Source organism: Plecotus auritus (assembly GCF_963455305.1).
Source record: "Plecotus auritus genome assembly, chromosome: 8".
NCBI lineage: Eukaryota > Metazoa > Chordata > Mammalia > Chiroptera > Vespertilionidae > Plecotus > Plecotus auritus.
Window position 1 is genome coordinate 79937822 of NC_137782.1, and position 16445 is coordinate 79954266.

Consider the following 16445-nt stretch of genomic DNA (forward strand, 5'->3'; position numbering starts at 1 on the left):
TAATGTTTGCTTTGTTATTTAGAGAAGGAGAGGCAAGTATGCCCTGTGTGTGTAGGGGAGTGGGGGTGCACAGGGAAATAAGCAGGGGAGAGGAAGAGACAGAGGCCGGTGCCCTGGCTCCCCTCGGAGCCTCAGAGAGCAGCACACATCGTAATTCCCTTTCTAGAGCCTTACAGATTTCCACAAACAATGACATCACTGGGGCGCTTCAAACCAGATTACAGCTGGGGGTATTTTCCTGGGAGCAAGGCGGGCGGGGTGGAGAGATGGAGGAGCTCTCCTGGGTGCTGAAAGGGCGGGGGCGCGGGCTCCGGTAGGTGCCCTTAGCTGGAACTGGCGAAGGCAGACTACCGAGTTGGGGGCGGACAGGGGAGGGCCTGGGGTGGCCCAGGGCAGGGCTCACTGCTTCTCTGGTTCTCATTGGCTGCTGGCGGGCGCACGTCATCCAGACTGGTGCTCTCCTCCCGCCCCTGGGGAATTGGATCTGAGGAGGAGCTGAAAATGCAGATTTAGCATCAAGCACAGACATACACTCGCTCTTTCTCTCAGATACACACAGCTCCTCACATTAGCACCTCTGCCAGCGAGTCGGGCCGCCTGACTACACAGCTTTCCTGCCAGCCAGATGCTACAGATCGCACATTAATTTGCGGCTTTCCAAGCCCTGATCAGTCTTTTTCTCTACACAAAGATTCCTTAAAACAAACAAACAAACACACTACATATATATATTTCTTATTTGCACCTTTCTTCTGGGTCCCCTGCTCTGCCAGCCTGCGCGCCTCCTAGCACCACTTTTCACTCCTAAAGAAAGATGAAAGGTGGCTGTGCCTCCCAGTGGAAGGCGGCCGCCGGGCTTCTCTTCTGTGTCGTGGTTTTTGCATCGGCCAAGAGACCGGTCTTCACAAATAATTTTCTTGTGGAGTTGCATAAAGGAGGAGATGAAGAAGCTCGCCAAGTTGCAGCAGAACACGGCTTTGGAGTCCGAAAGGTAAGATCTCCCTTGCATTTCTCTTGTTGTTTCAAAACAGGGACACAGTCCTGCGCAATCTCATTGCAGAATTTGCAAGTTTTCTCTCTTTCTCCTGCGATGCAGACATTCTGCCATCGGCTCTTTAACACGATATTGCCTCCAGTGATCTATACCATGTTATGTAATTAAAACGTCCTTCAAGTGTACTAGTAAGGTCATAAAAATAATTTATTGTTCTTTGGCGAAAATAGGATAACACCTTTCAAACAATGCCCTGCGCCCGGGCTGCTGTCCGAGGTACCAAGTTCTCAAGGCTGCTCGGGGATGGAGGGATGAGGTGCTGAACATCTGGGCTTGGCGTTGGCTGTCTTGCTAGGGACATATCTAATCCCCGCTCCCATCTCCAGAGAAAGAGTAGTTTCTGACAGACAGGGCTAGAAGCTTGGGCATTGCGATTTATGTCCGTGCTTTTCAGACCCTGCTCCAGGAGGACTTCCCTCCCGGTGACTTCGGCCCCTGCTCTTTCCCAGGGAAAGCAGCTCCCGGGCTCCAGGAGACTTGGAAACCTTAAGTGGTTTTTCTTTCCAAAATTAGGGCGGAACTTCTCGCGCTCGCCCCAGCCCACCCCAGAATCGTACTCCTTGTTAGCTCTCAAGTTCACAACGCAGAGCTGCAGGAGCTAGAAAGATAGATTCTGAGGGGGAGTTCTGCGCGGAGAAGTCCAGGTGGCTCTCCTGATATGTGGGCGGCCAGCTTGGCTTTCCCTGGAGGACGCGGGGATCCCCACTCCAAGAAGTTGGCAGAGTGCAACCGTTTGGGGACCAGGATGAGGCTTCTTGTCTAGAACGCCTGGGGACTCCTTTGGAGAGTCCGAGGTTCCCATTCTGGGAGGGCAAGGGGGAGGTGAGTGCTAGGTGGGGGCTGTAGGTGACCTACTCACTCTTCCTGGGAAATGTCGAGGCAGGGATCTCACGTGTCCTTAAGGAACCTGACGGGAGGTGGGGTAAAGTGAGGGTGCAAGGAGAAACCGGAGCGAGGGGAAACGTGGAGGATGTAGGATGCTTTTTGGCAACTAGAGAACAGGGTGGAAATCTGTGGGATTCTGTCAGGGCCCCATCTCCTACCCCTGATTCCAGGAGAGAGGCTTGAGAGGAGCGGGTGGGAGCTTCTGTGGCTGCTTTTGCCTCTTAAGGGCAGCGCGAACTGGAACTCCTAGCGGTCCCTCAGTCCCGACTTTCCACGCCTCCCACCTTCCTCCCAGCCTCCTGAGGGCTCCCGCACTTGCCGCGGGCTCTCCCGATTCCCTGGGGCGTTGGCAGCCAAGATTTGGACCCAAGGTGGGTTAGACAGCGTGTTTGTCAGAGGTCTAGGCGGACCGCCGGTGGCGCGTGGGCGGGTCTTGCAGAAGGAACTTGTTGCTCCAGGGAAGCGTAGGTGGAGCAGGGGAGAGACAGCCCAGCGGAGGGAGCGGTCCGTCCGCTGAGGTTCTGGCCCAGGGCCTGTGGGCTATTTCATGAGTGCCGCCAACAAAATAAGCAAGCAGACCCTCTCCTTCCTTCCCGCCTTCCTGACCAAACTTGGCAAGATACAGGATCCAGGCGCCATAAATACAACAGTAATTATTATTAGCTGACGGTTATAGGGTACTTTTATGTGCCAGAGTTTTTTACATTCTTACTAATTCTCAACAACTCTTAGGAAAACTACTATTATTATGGAGCCTATGGTACTGATAAGGAAATGGACTAAATAAGGCCCGAGATAAAAACAACCATGGATTTAAAGCCAGATCTTTCAGAGATGAACTCGTGCTCTTTAAACCTAGTTCATACCAAACCAAGCTCAGGGCTCTGCGGGTATGTGGGCTTTGGAGTATGCTGAAAAGGGATGTGGCATCGGGCTTTTTAGTTGTTGAGTGTAAAGGACTGCAGCTGATGCAGAAATAATAGCCTTACTCTCTCCCCCTACCCTGCACCATTTCGTAGTGTGAGCAGACATTGCTATCTCCTCTTTTGAAAATATGCCCCTGGGATCTGATCTTAGAAACTTAATCAAAACTACGTGTAGCTGACATTAATAATGTTAACTTATTAATTGTCCAAGAGGATTACTTTTTTTGTATAGAGGCAAACAACTTCATGAGGGATTACAGTTTTGATGATGGAATTTGAGCAAGAAGGTGCAGAGACAATCTCAACATAAATGAGTCTGAATCATGTCAATACACTTTCCTTAAAATCTCAGGGAACTCATACTTCAGGTGAAATCAGATACCTAAGTCTCTTTTACCCTGGTCTTTCTTGGAGAGGAGCCCACCTGTTTTGCAGCACAACCTCAAACCTGCAATTGCTATCTAGGAGAAACGGGCCTTGCCATCTCTTTCCTTACCTCTCCCTAACCACTCAGAAGTAGGATCGCTTATCCAAATGATTTTTGCTCTGATTCATATTTAAGTAAAAGTAAGTCAATAGCAAGATACTTCTGTCTGATGAATCTTTGCAGGATGCTACAACTGTCTAGAATAAACATTCTTCCCCCCCCCCCCCCCGCACACACACCCCAACTTGGATCCATATCCCACTCATCCTTCGAGACTGAGTTCCAGACCTTCCCTGATGCTATGGATTACACTGAGCTTTCCCTTCCCCAAATTCCTATGGAACAAAAAGCAAAGCCTATATGACATAAGCTAGGACAGCTATCACTTCTCCTCTAGACATTTCACACGTGTAAGTGAAAATGGTTGTAAGTATTGCCTTTCCACTTGAAAGGTAAATATTCAGGTATATCTTCTGTATTTCTGGTTTTGTCGCCATTGTCAGTATATTATTGGGCTTGCCAGCCTGTACGGAAACTTCCTTAGTTGTATTTATTACTCTAGGTTTCCTAAACACTGTGCTGTCTTGTTTTCATCCTGCTGAACTGTACTTTTGTCATTTGTTATTCGCTTTTTATTTAAAACCCCCAATACCTCCTTCTCTTTTCTCTCTCTAACACTTAGTACACTTCTCAACTCCCACTGCCCCATCTTCTCGGAGACTCAGGGTCAGACAGCAGAGATTCTCAGTAATTATTTTTCATCCAAAGAGAGGCCAGCTGTGCAGACTAGAGGAACCTGCTATTTTACTAACTTACATCACTTAACCTCACAAACCTCTTAAGTAGAAATTATTGGCATCAGCCCTAATTCTCAGATGAAAAACTTCAAGTTTCAGGAATTTAAATAACTTCTCATATCTGAAAAGTGAGAAAATAAAAGCCAGATTTTAAAACCAAGTTTTCTCTACCAAAAATAATTTTGTTTTCCTATGATGCTGCCTTCAGGAAGCCTTACCTGACTGCCAAGAGCTCTGCCTTTGGGGTACTACCTTTAGAGTCCTGTTATTTTTCCTTTTCTTTTTTTCTTTTTACTTCTTTAAAAGGGAATTAATTAGAGGAAATATTTTAACATTGCTATTTGCCCTTTCTCCATAATAGGAGTGTCAGAGATGAAAGAAAATTAGTAAAATGTATATGAAAATCTCCCTTCTGTCAGATTCTGGGGCACGCCGTGGGACCTAGAGTCAAGTCCCCGCCCACCACCCGCACATGCTTCAAAAACGCAGGAGACCCAGACCCAGCTGGCCCCACCCCCATCAAGTCCCTCTGGGCAGGGGGCACAGCCTCAGGTCACCTGGCCTGGTGCAGGGTGGGGGGCACAGTCTCAGGTCCCCCATCAAGCCCCTCTGGGTGGGGGGGGGCACGGCCTCAGGTCTCCTGGTCCAGGGCTGGGGAAGGGGGTGTGGCCTGAGGTCCCCCATCAAGCCTGGCTGGGCGGGGGGTGCGGCCTGAGGTCCCTTGACCTGGTCAGGCGCCATGCAGTCTCAGGTCCCTGCTATTTGGTTGTGATGTTATGGTGTCTCAGCTAATTTGCATATTCCTTTATTATATAGATAGGTACATATTTAGCATTAACATAAAGAAGTGGAGCAGTTATTCATATGGAAAATAATAAAGTAATTAATAAATAATAGTATGAGAATGAAGTCTGTGTTTTGTGTATTCACAACTACTTTTGCCCCATCCTGTACAAACCTATGTCATTAACTAATGTGTATGAGTATGTATTTCTTTAGGTATATCATACATCTTCCAAGAGAAGAAACAATATACAATGTCTTCTTATAGTTTTTATATTTAGCACAGTGGCCTGTATATGAGGTATTCAGTGAATATTGTTGATTATTTTGCAAGACGCTTACAAGACTATGAGCAAGCATTACATTTCCTCTCTAAAATGAAATAAAAATGCCTTTAACTTTACCCTCTGAAAGGTTTGATGAGACTAAAGTTTTTTATTTTATCACGGCCTCACCCAAATATGTATGTTCATCAGAGAAGATGCATATGTCTAGGAGAGTGAGTGAATTTATAATAATAACAAAGGTATTATTCCAAAGATTGCCTTAAAATTCTCACTATACTACTAAACTTAATTCCCTTGTGGAAAAATATTTATTAAAGCAATATGTTGAAAGTTCACCAAAAATCAAGTAACAATTATGATAAAAATCCAAACAATTAATAATTAGCTATTATGTTTTGTGTTATTTTAAATATATTTTTATTGATTTCAGAGAGGAAGGGAGAGGGAGAGAGAGAAACATCAATGATGAGAGAGAATCATTGATCAGCTGCCTCCTGCACACTCCATACTGGAGATTAAGCTTGCAACCCAGGCATGTGCCCTGACTGGGAATCAAACCATGACCTCCTGATTCATAGGTCGATGCTCAACCACTGAGCCACATCAGCCGGGCTGTTTTGTGTTTTATTCTTGTAGAACTGAGACTAGGATGATTACATGAGTAAAATCATGAGTACTTTTATATGTAAGAAAGTTTAAAATTTTTTTCAATCTAATAATACTTGTGCTCTTGGGTAATGAAATAATAAAATTTTGGTTATTTTAACTTTATTGAAGTATAATCTATTATAGGAAAGAGCACAGCTTAATACATTTTCACCAACTGGGTGCTCATGTGTAACCAACACCCAAATCAATAAATTAAATGTTATAGGCATCCCATAAGTCGTCCTCTTGCTCACTTGGGTAGTTTTTAGTTTTAGGCTATTATAAATATTTCCTCTGTGGATATTGTGGTATAGGTATTTTGGTGAAACCATGTATGGTTTTCTGTTGGGAAAATTTCTAAGAATAGAAATGTTGAGTCAAGGGGCATGCATACATTCCACTTTATGAGACTGTATCAGTTTTCAATTGCTGTGGAACAAATGATTACAAATGTAGTGGCCTAAAACCACACAAATCTGTTATTTCATAGTTTTTATAGATAAGGAATCTGGAACATTTTAGTTGGGACTTCTGTTGAAAACCACAGAGTCTGAAATTAAGATATTCATCATTGTGTCCTCATCTAGAGGCACAACTAAAGAAAAATCCACTTTCAAGCATATTCAGGTTTTTAGAAGAATTTAGCTCTTGTAGTTAGAGACCTGGAGTTTTCATGTTCTTGCTGGCTACTGGCCCAGGACCACTGTCAGTTCCTGGAGGTTCCTATCATGACATTGCCACATGATCCCTGTGATAGGCCTTCTCACACTCTGACCCTCAAATCCTTTTCTTCAGGAAGGACCCATTCCCTGCTTAGGGTTAACCTGATTAGGTCAGGCCCACCCAAGATAATTTCTCTTGATTTTTTTATTAATTCAACTAAACCATACTTGGGACCTTTACTATATTTTATAAATCTCTTCATCTCTATCATATAATGTAATCTAATCACAGAAGTACAAGCCAACATATTCACAGTCCTGTCTGCACTCAAGGGGAGAGGATTGTATAAGGCATGTACACTAGAATGTGGCTTGGGAACATCTAAGAGTTCTGCCTACCATAGACACACTGACAAATAGTTTTGCAAAGTAGTTATGTCAATTCCCATTTCCACCAGCAATGTGTGAGGGTTATGATTGCTCCACATTCTTACTGGTATTTGATACTTTATACCTTTTTCCTTATAGTTATTTTGGTGGGTATGTAGTGGTGTCTCATTGTGATTTTAACTTGCACTTTCTTGATAATCAACTGAAGCTGAATTGTCTCTTCATATGCTTATTGGTAATTTGGATATTCTTCTTTACACAGTATTTGTTCAGGCCTTTTGCCCTTGAAAGCCTTTCTAAGGATTGTTTTAATTTTTGGTTTATAGGAGCTCTTCGCCTATTATAGATAGGATTCTGTTGTCAAATATCTATATTTTAAATATTTATTAAAGTTGACTTGAAATACAATATTATATTAATTTCAGGTATACAAAATAATTATATTCCCATGACTCATTAATTTATAAATGAAAGGTTGCACCTCTTAAACCTTTTCATATTTTTCACCCTTCCTCCTAACCCCTCCTCTCTGGCAACCATTAGTCTGTTCTGATTTTAGGGGTCTGTTTCTGTTTTGTTTTGTTTGTTCATTGTTTTGCTTTAGATTCTACATATAAATGAAATCATATGGTATTTGTCTTTCTCTGTCTGGCTTATTTTACTTAGCATTATACCCTGTAAGTCCATCAGTGTTGTCCCTAATGGGAAGACTTCATTATTTTATATGGCTAATATTCCAGTGTGTGTGTGTGTGCATGCGTGGCATCCTCTTTATTCAGTCATCCATCTATAGACACTTAGGTGGCTTCTATATCTTGGCTATTTTAAATAATGCTGTAATGAGCATAAGTGTGTATATACCTTTTTAAAATAGTGTTTTTATTTTCTTCCAATAAATACCCAGAAGTAGGATTTCTGGGTCATATGATAGTTCTATGGTTAAATATAGAGAAATATTTATTTTTATAGTGGCTGCACTAGTTTACAATCCCACTAACAGTGCATGGAGGTTCCCTTCTCTCCACATCTTCACCAACACTTATTTTTTGTTGACTTTTTTATAATAGAAATTCTGGTATGGTTTTCATAATTAGTGATATTGAGCATAATTTCATGTGTCTGTTGGCTATCTGTATGGCTTCTCTGGAGAAGTCTATTCAGGTTCTCTGCCTATTTTTTACATATATTTTTTATTGATTTCCGAGAGGAAGGGAGAGGGAGAGACAGAACATCAATGATGAGAGACAGTCATTGATTGGCTGCCTCCTGCACACTCCACACCAGGGATCGAGCCTGTAACCCAGCATGTGCCAACTGAGCATCTAACTGTGACCTCCTAGTTCATAGGTCTACACTCAACCACAGAGCCATGCTAGCCAGGCACTCTGCCTGTTTTTTAATCAGATCATTGGGGCTTTTGAGTTACATGAGTTCTTTATATATTTTGTATATTAAACCCTTATTGAACATATCATTTACAAATATTTTCTCCCATTCAGTAAGTTGATGATTCCCTTCACTATGTGAAGGCTTTTTAGTTTGATGTAGCCCCATTTGTTTATTTTTACATTTGTTGCCCTTGCTTAAGGAGACATATCCAAAAATATATATATATTATTAAGACCAATGTCAAAAAGTTTGCTTCCTATGTTTACTTCTAGGAGTTTTATGTTTTCAGGTTTTGCATTTATGTTAGAACTTTAATCCATTTTAAGTTTATTTTTTAATATAGTGTAAGAAAGTTGTCTCATTTTATTTTTCGTGTATATCTGTCCTGTTTACCTAATACCATTTATTGAAGAGACTGCCTTTTCCCTGTTGTATTTTCTTGCCTCCTTTGCTGTAGATTAATTGACCTTATAAGTGTGGGTTTAATTCTGGGCTCTCTATTTTGTCCCATTGATCTATGTGTCTATTTTTGTGCCAGTACCATACTGTTTTGATTATTATAGCCTGGTAGTATAGTTTGAAAGCAGGAAGTGTGATACCTCCAACTTTGTTCTTATTTCTCAAGATTACTTGAAGTATTCGGGCTCTTTTCATTATGATTTTTTAAATTACTTGTTCTAGTTCTGTGAAAAGCCATTGTAATTTTGATAGAGATTGCATTGAATCTGCAGATTTCTTTGGGTATTATGGTCATTTTAACAATGTTAATCCTTCAAAGCCATGAGCAAATATATCTTTTCATTTATTTTTGACATCTTTAATTTCTTTCATCAGTGTATTATAGATTTCAGATTTTTCACCTCTTTGGTTAAATTTATTCCTAGGTATCTTATTCTTTTTGATGCAATTGTAAATGAGATTGTTTTCTTAAGCACTCTTTTTTCAACATTTATTGGTGTACAGAAATGGAACAAATTTATTTACATTAAATTTGTATTCTGCAACTTTGCTGAATTCATTTATTACTTCTAATAGTTTTTGATGGAGTCTTTAGGGTTTTCTATATATAGTATCATGTCATCAGCAAACTGTGACAATTTGCCTTCTTTTTTCCTCTTTAGATGCTTTTTATTTCCTTTGTCTGTCTGCTGTGGCTAGGGCTTTCAGCACTAGGTTGAATGAAGTGGTGAAATTGAGCATCCTTGCCTTGTTCCTGATCTTTAAAAAGCTGAAAGCTTGTCACCATTGAGTATGATGTCAGCTATGTGTTTGTTATATATGGCCTTTGTTATGATGAGGTATGATCCCTCTATACCCACTTTGTCGAGAGTTTTTATCATAAATAGATGATAAATTTTATCCAAATCATTTTTCTACATCTACTAAGGTGATCTTACAATTTTTATTCTTTGTTTAATTAATGTGATGTTGATTGATTTGCAGATATTGAACCATCTTTGCATTCTTGGGATTAAAGCCACTTGACCATGGTATATGAGCCTTTTAATGTATTGTTGACTTTGGTTTGTTTATATTTTGTTGAAAATATTTACATCTTTATTCATCAGGAATATTGTCCTGTAACTTTTTTAAATTCATTTTTGTTAGTGTCTGGTTTTGGTATTAGAGCAATACTGGCCTCATAGAATGCCTTTGGAAGTGTTCTTTCCTCTTCAATTTTTTGGTGTGGTTTGAAAGGGTTAGATATTAATATATCTTTAAATGTTTGGTAAAATTCATCTGTGAAGCCTGGACTTGTTGTTGTTGGGAGGTGTGTTTATTTTTTTATTACTGATTTAATTTTGCTACCAGTAATTGATCTGTTCATTTTTTCTGTTTCTTCCTGTTTCAGTATTGGAAGATTGTATGTTTCTAGAGATGTATCCATTTTTTCTTGTTTGTCAATTTTGTTAGCATAAAATTGTATGTTGTATCTTATGATCCTTTGTATTTCTGTGGTGTCAGTTGTAACTCCTCTTTCATTTCTGTTCTATTTATTTAAGCCTTCTCTTTTTATTCCTGATAAATCTGGCTAAAGTTTTGTCAATTTTGTTAATCTTTTCGAAGAATCAGCTTTTAGTTTCATTGATCTTCCTTTTTTGTATGTGTTTTGTTGTTGTTGTTATTGTTCATTTTGTGTGTTTTGGTGAGTCTGTATTTCATTTATCTCTACTCTTATCTTTATTATTTTCTTCTTTTTACTAACTTTGGGCTTTGTTGTTTTCCCCAGTTCCTTCAGGTATAAAGTTAGATTGTTTATTTGGGATTTTTCTTGTTTCTTGAGGTGGTCCTATGCTGCTATAAACTTTCCTCTTATAATTGCGTTTGTTGCATCCCTTAGATTTAGGAGAGTTGTATTTCCATTTTCATTTATTGCAGTGTTCTCTCAGATTTCTTCGCTGATGCATTGGTTGTTTAGTAGTATGTTGTTTAGTCGTTATATGTTTGTGTTTTTAAAGTTTTATTTTCATAGCTGATTTCTAGTTTCATACTCGTGCAATCAGAAAAGAAGCTGATGTGACTTCACACTTCTTAAACTTATCAAGACTTGTTTTGTGGCCTAATATGTGACCTATGCTAGAGAATGTTTCATGTGCACTTGAAAAGAATATGCATGCTACAGTTTTCAGATGAAATATTTTATATATATTTATTAAGGGCATTGATGTAATGTCTATTTAAGACCAATTCTCCCTTATAATTTCCTGGCTAAATGATCTATTTATTTATGTATTTGGGGTATCAAAGTCCCCCACTATTATTGTATTACTGATGTTTTCTACTTTTATGTCCAGTAATATTTGCTTTATATATTTAGATGATCCTATCTTGGGTGCATAAATATTATATCCTTCTTGGGTTAGCCCTTTATCATTATGTAATGCTCTTCCTTGTCTCTTTTTATAGTTTTTATTTTAGTCTATTTCATCTGATATGAATATTGCCATTCCTACTGTTTTCATTTTTATTGGCATGAAATATCTTTTTCCATTACTTCACTGTCAGTTTGTGGATGTCTTTCAATCTGGTGTGGGTCTCTTGTAGGCAATATACAGGTGGACCTTCTTTTTTTTTAACCATTTAGCCACCCTGTTTTTTTTATTGATTTGAGAGAGAGAGAGAGAGAGAGAGAGAGAGAGAGAGAGAGAGATATTTGTTGACCTATCTGTGCATTCCTTGGTTGACTCTTGTATGTGTCCTGACTGGGGACCGAACCCGCAACCTTGGTATATCAGGAAGACATTCTAACCAATTGAACTACCCAGCCAGGGCCCTGTATGTTCTTTAATTAAATTTATTCAGGTGACATTGGTTAATAAAGTTATATAGGTTTACAGTGTACAATTCTATGATACATAATCTGTATTTTGCATTGTATGCCCACCTCCCAAAGTCAAAAATTCTGTCACCATTTCTTTGACCCCCTTTACCCTTAACTAACTCCAATCCCCTTTCCTCTGGAAACCACAATACTGTTTTGGTTTGTCTGTTTTTCTTGTTTGTAAATTTGTTGCTTTCAATTTTATATCCCCATATGAATGACATCATATGCTTCTTGACTTTTTCTGTCTCACTTATTTCACTTAGCATAATATTTTTAAGATCCATCCAAATTGTTGCAAATGGCAATATTTTATTTTTTCTTATATGCCACTTCTATATCCAATCATCTATCAAAGGACACTTTGGCTGTTTCCATATCTTGGCCACCATGAAAAACGCTGCAATGAACATAGGGGTGCATATATCTTTGCAAATAAATGTTTTCAGAACTTTCAGGTAGCCCAGTTGGTGTGGCTCAGTGGTTGAGCATTGACCCATGAACAGTTCTATTCCTAGTCAGGGTACATGCCTGAGTTATGTAGGCTTGACTGCCCATAGGGAGAGTGCAGGAAGCAGTTACTCAATAATTCTCTCTCATCATTGATGTTTCTATCCCTCTCTCTCTCTCCCTTCCTATCTCTGAAATCAATAAAAAATACATATATTTTTAATTTTTTTCAGGTAGAGACACAGAAAAGGGGTTGCTGGGAGTCATATGGTAATTCTATTCTTAATTTTTTGAGAGGCCTCTATACTGCTTCCCATAGTGGTTGTACCAGTTTATATTCCCATCAGCAGTGAATGAGGCTTTCTGTTTCTCCACAAGCTCTCCAACACTTGTGAAATGGATCAAAGACCTAAATATAAGGCTTGAAACAATAAATTACATAGAAGAAAACATAGCTACTAAATTATGGACCTTGGTCTTAGAGAGGATTTTATGAATTTGACTCCAAAGACAAGAAAAGTAAAATTTAAAAAAATGAATGGGACTATATCAAACTAAAAAACTTCTGCACAGCTAAAGAAAACACCAACAAAACAAAAGGGCAACCAACTGAATGGAAGATGATATTTGCAAACAACAGCTCTGACAAGGGGTTAATATCCAAAATATGTAAAGAACTCATACAACTCAAAACCAAACAAACAATCCAATTTAAAAATGGACAGAGGATCTGGACAGACACTTCTCTCAAGAAGATATGCAAGCCCTGACTGGTTTGGCTCAGTGGATAGAGCGTCGGCCTGCGGACTGAAAGGTCCCAGGTTCGATTTCGGTCAAGGGCATGTACCTTGGTTGTGGGCACATCCCCAGTAGGAGGTGTGCAGGAGGCAGCTGTTTGATATTTCTCTCTCATCGATGTTTCTGACTCTCTGTCCCTCTCCCTTCCTCTCTGTAAAAAATCAATAAAATATGTTAAAAAAAAAAGAAGACATACAAATAGCCAATAGGTATATGAAAAGATGCTTAACTTTACTAGTTATTAAGGAAATGCAAATCAAAACTACAATAAGATACCACCTCACACCTGTTAGAATTACTATTATCAACAACACCCTATGTTTTTGATTGAATGATTTAGTATACTTACATTTAAAGTAGTTATTGATAGGTATGCATTTATTGTAATTTTAGTAAAATATTTTGGTTTATTTTTGTAGCTCTTCTCTGTTCCTTTCTTTTTCCTTTAGTTTCTTACCTTGTGGTTTGCTGGGGATTTTTCTCTTTTATGTCTGGGTTTCTTTCTCTTCATTTTTTATGTATTTCTTTTTTTATTTTTTTTATTAAGGTATTATATGTGTACATATCTTACCATTGCCCCCCCACCCCACTCCCATACATGCCCTCACCCCCCAATGTTTTGCATCCGTTGGTTACTCTTATATGCATGCATATAAGTCCTTCAGTTGATCTCTTATTTCCCCCACCTCTCCCTAACCTTACCGCTGTAATTTGACAGTCTGTTTGATGCTTTACTGCCTCTGTATCTATCTTTTTGTTCATCGTTTATAATGTTTTTCATTATCCCCAAATGAGTGAGATCATGTGGTATTTTTCTTTCATTGACTGGCTTATTTCACTTAGCATAATGTTCTCTAATTCCATCCAGGTGCCTACAAATGGTAGTAATTCTTTCTTTTTTATGGCAGCATAGTATTCCATTGTGTAGATGTACCATAGTTTTCTGATCCAGTCATCCGCTGATGGGCACCTAGGTTGTTTCCAAATCTTAGCTATTGTAAATTGTGCTGCTATGAACATAGGGGTGCATATATCCTTTCTGATTCGTGTTTCTAGTTTCTTAGGATATATTCCTAGGAGTGGGATTACTGGGTCAAATGGGAGTTCCATTTTCAGTTTTTTGAGGAAACTCCATACTGTTCTCCACAGTGGCTGCACCAGTCTGCATTCCCACCAGCAGTGCACGAGGGTTCCTTTTTCTCCGCATCCTCGCCAACACTTGTCGTTTGTTGATTTGTTGATGATAGCCATTCTGACAGGTGTGAGATGGTATCGCATTGTCGTTTTGATTTGCATCTCTCGGATAATTAGTGACTTTGAGCATGTTTTCATGTGTCTCTTGGCCTTCCTTCTGTCTTCTTTAGAAAAGATTCTATTTAGGTCCGTTGCCCATTTTTTTATTGGATCATTTATCTTCCTTTTATTAAGTTGTATAAGCTGCCTGTAGATGTTGGAGATTAAACCTTTATCAGTGATAACATTTGCAAATATGTTCTCCCATACAGTGGGCTTTCTTGTTGTTTTGTTGATGGTTTCTTTTGCTGTGCAAAAGCTTTTTATTTTGATGTAGTCCCATTTGTTTATTTTCTCTTTGGTTTCCATTGCCCTAGGGGCAGTATCAGTGAAAAAGTTCTTTTGGCATATGTCTGAGATTTTGCTGCCTGTGGATTCCTCTAGTATTTTTATGGTTTCCCGTCTTATATTTAAGTCCTGTATCCATTTGAGTTTATTTTTGTGTATGGTGTAAGTTGGTGATCTAGTTTCATTTTTTTGCATGTATCTGTCCAATTTTCCCAACACCATTTATTGAAGAGACTGTCTTGACTCCATTGTATGCTCATGCCTCCTTTGTCAAATATTAATTGTGCATATTGGTTTGGGTTGATATCTGGATCCTCTATTCTATTGCATTGATCTATATGTCTGTTCTTGTGCCAGTACCAGGCTGTTTTGAGGACAGTGGCTTTGTAATACAGCTTGAAATCTGGTATTGAGATGCCTCCTACTTTATTCTTCTTTCTCAGGATTGCTGTGGCTATTTGGGGTCTTTTTTTATTCCAGATGAATTTTTGGAGAGTTTTTTCTAGGCCTGTGAAATATGCTGTTGGTATTTTAATGGGGAGTGCATTGAATCTATAGATTGCTTTGGGTAGTATGGACATTTTGATGATGTTGATTCTACCAATCCATGAACATGGTATGTTCTTCCATCTGTTTACATCTTCCTCTATCTCTTTTTTCAGTGTCCTGTAGTTTTCCGCATATAGGTCTTTTACCTCCTTGGTTAGGTTTATTCTTAAGTATCTTAATTTTTTTGGAGCGATGGAAAATGGGATTGCTTTTTTAGTCTCGCTTTCTGTAAGTTCACTGTTGGTGTATAGAAATACCATAGATTTCTTGGCGTTAATTTTGTATCCTGCTACATTGCCAAATTCATTTATTAAGTCTGTTAGTTTTTTGATGGAGTCTTTCGGGTTTTTTATGTACAATATCATGTCATCTGCAAATAAGGACAGCTTTACTTCTTCTTTTCCAATTTGGATGCCTTTTATTTCTTCTTCTTGTCTAATTGCAATGGCTAATACTTCCAGTACTATGTCAAACAGGAGTGGTGAGAGTGGGCATCCCTGTCTTGTTCCTGTTCTTAGGGGAAATGGTTTTAGTTTTTGCCCATTGAGTATGGTGTTAGCTGTGGGTTTATCATATATAGCTTTTATTATGTTGAGGTATGATCCTTCTATTCCCACCTTGTTGAGAGTTTTTATCAAGAAAGAGTGTTGGATTTTGTCAAATGCTTTTTCTGCATCAATTGATATGACTATGTGATTTTTATCTCTCAATTTGTTTATGTGATGTATCACATTTATTGATTTGTGGATATTGTACCATCCTTGCATTCCTGGGATAGACCCTACTTGGTCATGGTGTATGATCTTTCTGATGTACTGCTGGATCCGATTTCCTAGAATTTTGTTGAGGATTTTGGCATCTACGTTCATGAGGGATATTGGCCTGTAATTCTCCTTCATTGTGTTGTCTTTATCTGGTTTTGGTATTAGGGTGATGCTGGCTTCATAGAATGAGCTTGGAAGTGTTCCTTCCTCTTGAATTTTTTGGAATAATCTGAGGAGGATAGGTTTTAGTTCTTCCTTGAATGTTTGGTAAAACTCCCCTGTGAAGCCGTCTGGCCCTGGGCTTTTGTTTGCCGGAAGCTCTTTGATGACTGCTTCAATTTCTTCCATAGTTACTGGCATATTGAGCTATTTAGATTCTTCATGATTGAGTTTTGGAAGGTTATATTTTTCTAGGAATATGTCCATTTCCTCCAGGTTGTCCAGTTTGTTGGAATAGAGTTGTTCGTAGTATTTTTTAACAATCCTTTGTATTTCAGCGGGATCTGTTGTTATTTCACCTCTTTCATTTCTGATTTTGTTTATTTGGGTCCTCTCTCTTTGCTTCTTGGTGAGCCTGGCTAGAGGTTCATCAATCTTGTTTATCCTTTCAAAGAACCAGCTCTTGGTTTTGTTGATCTTTTCTATTGTTTCTTTGGTCTCTATGTCGTTTATCTCTGCTCTGATCTTTATTATTTCCTTCCTTCTGCTTACACTGGGCTTTTCTTGTTGCTCT

At 39.1% G+C, this 16445-nt stretch overlaps 1 protein-coding gene across 1 annotated transcript in view; it reads left to right on the forward strand.

Moving 5' to 3' along the window:
• The first annotated feature begins 274 nt into the window (after positions 1-274).
• Positions 275-16445, forward strand: part of PCSK2 (proprotein convertase subtilisin/kexin type 2) — a 284945-nt gene continuing 268774 nt past the window's right edge. The window contains exon 1 of the mRNA XM_080683185.1: positions 275-991. Coding sequence (XP_080539311.1) covers positions 815-991 — 177 coding nt within the window. The 5' untranslated portion in view covers positions 275-814. The remainder of the gene's footprint in view (positions 992-16445) is intronic.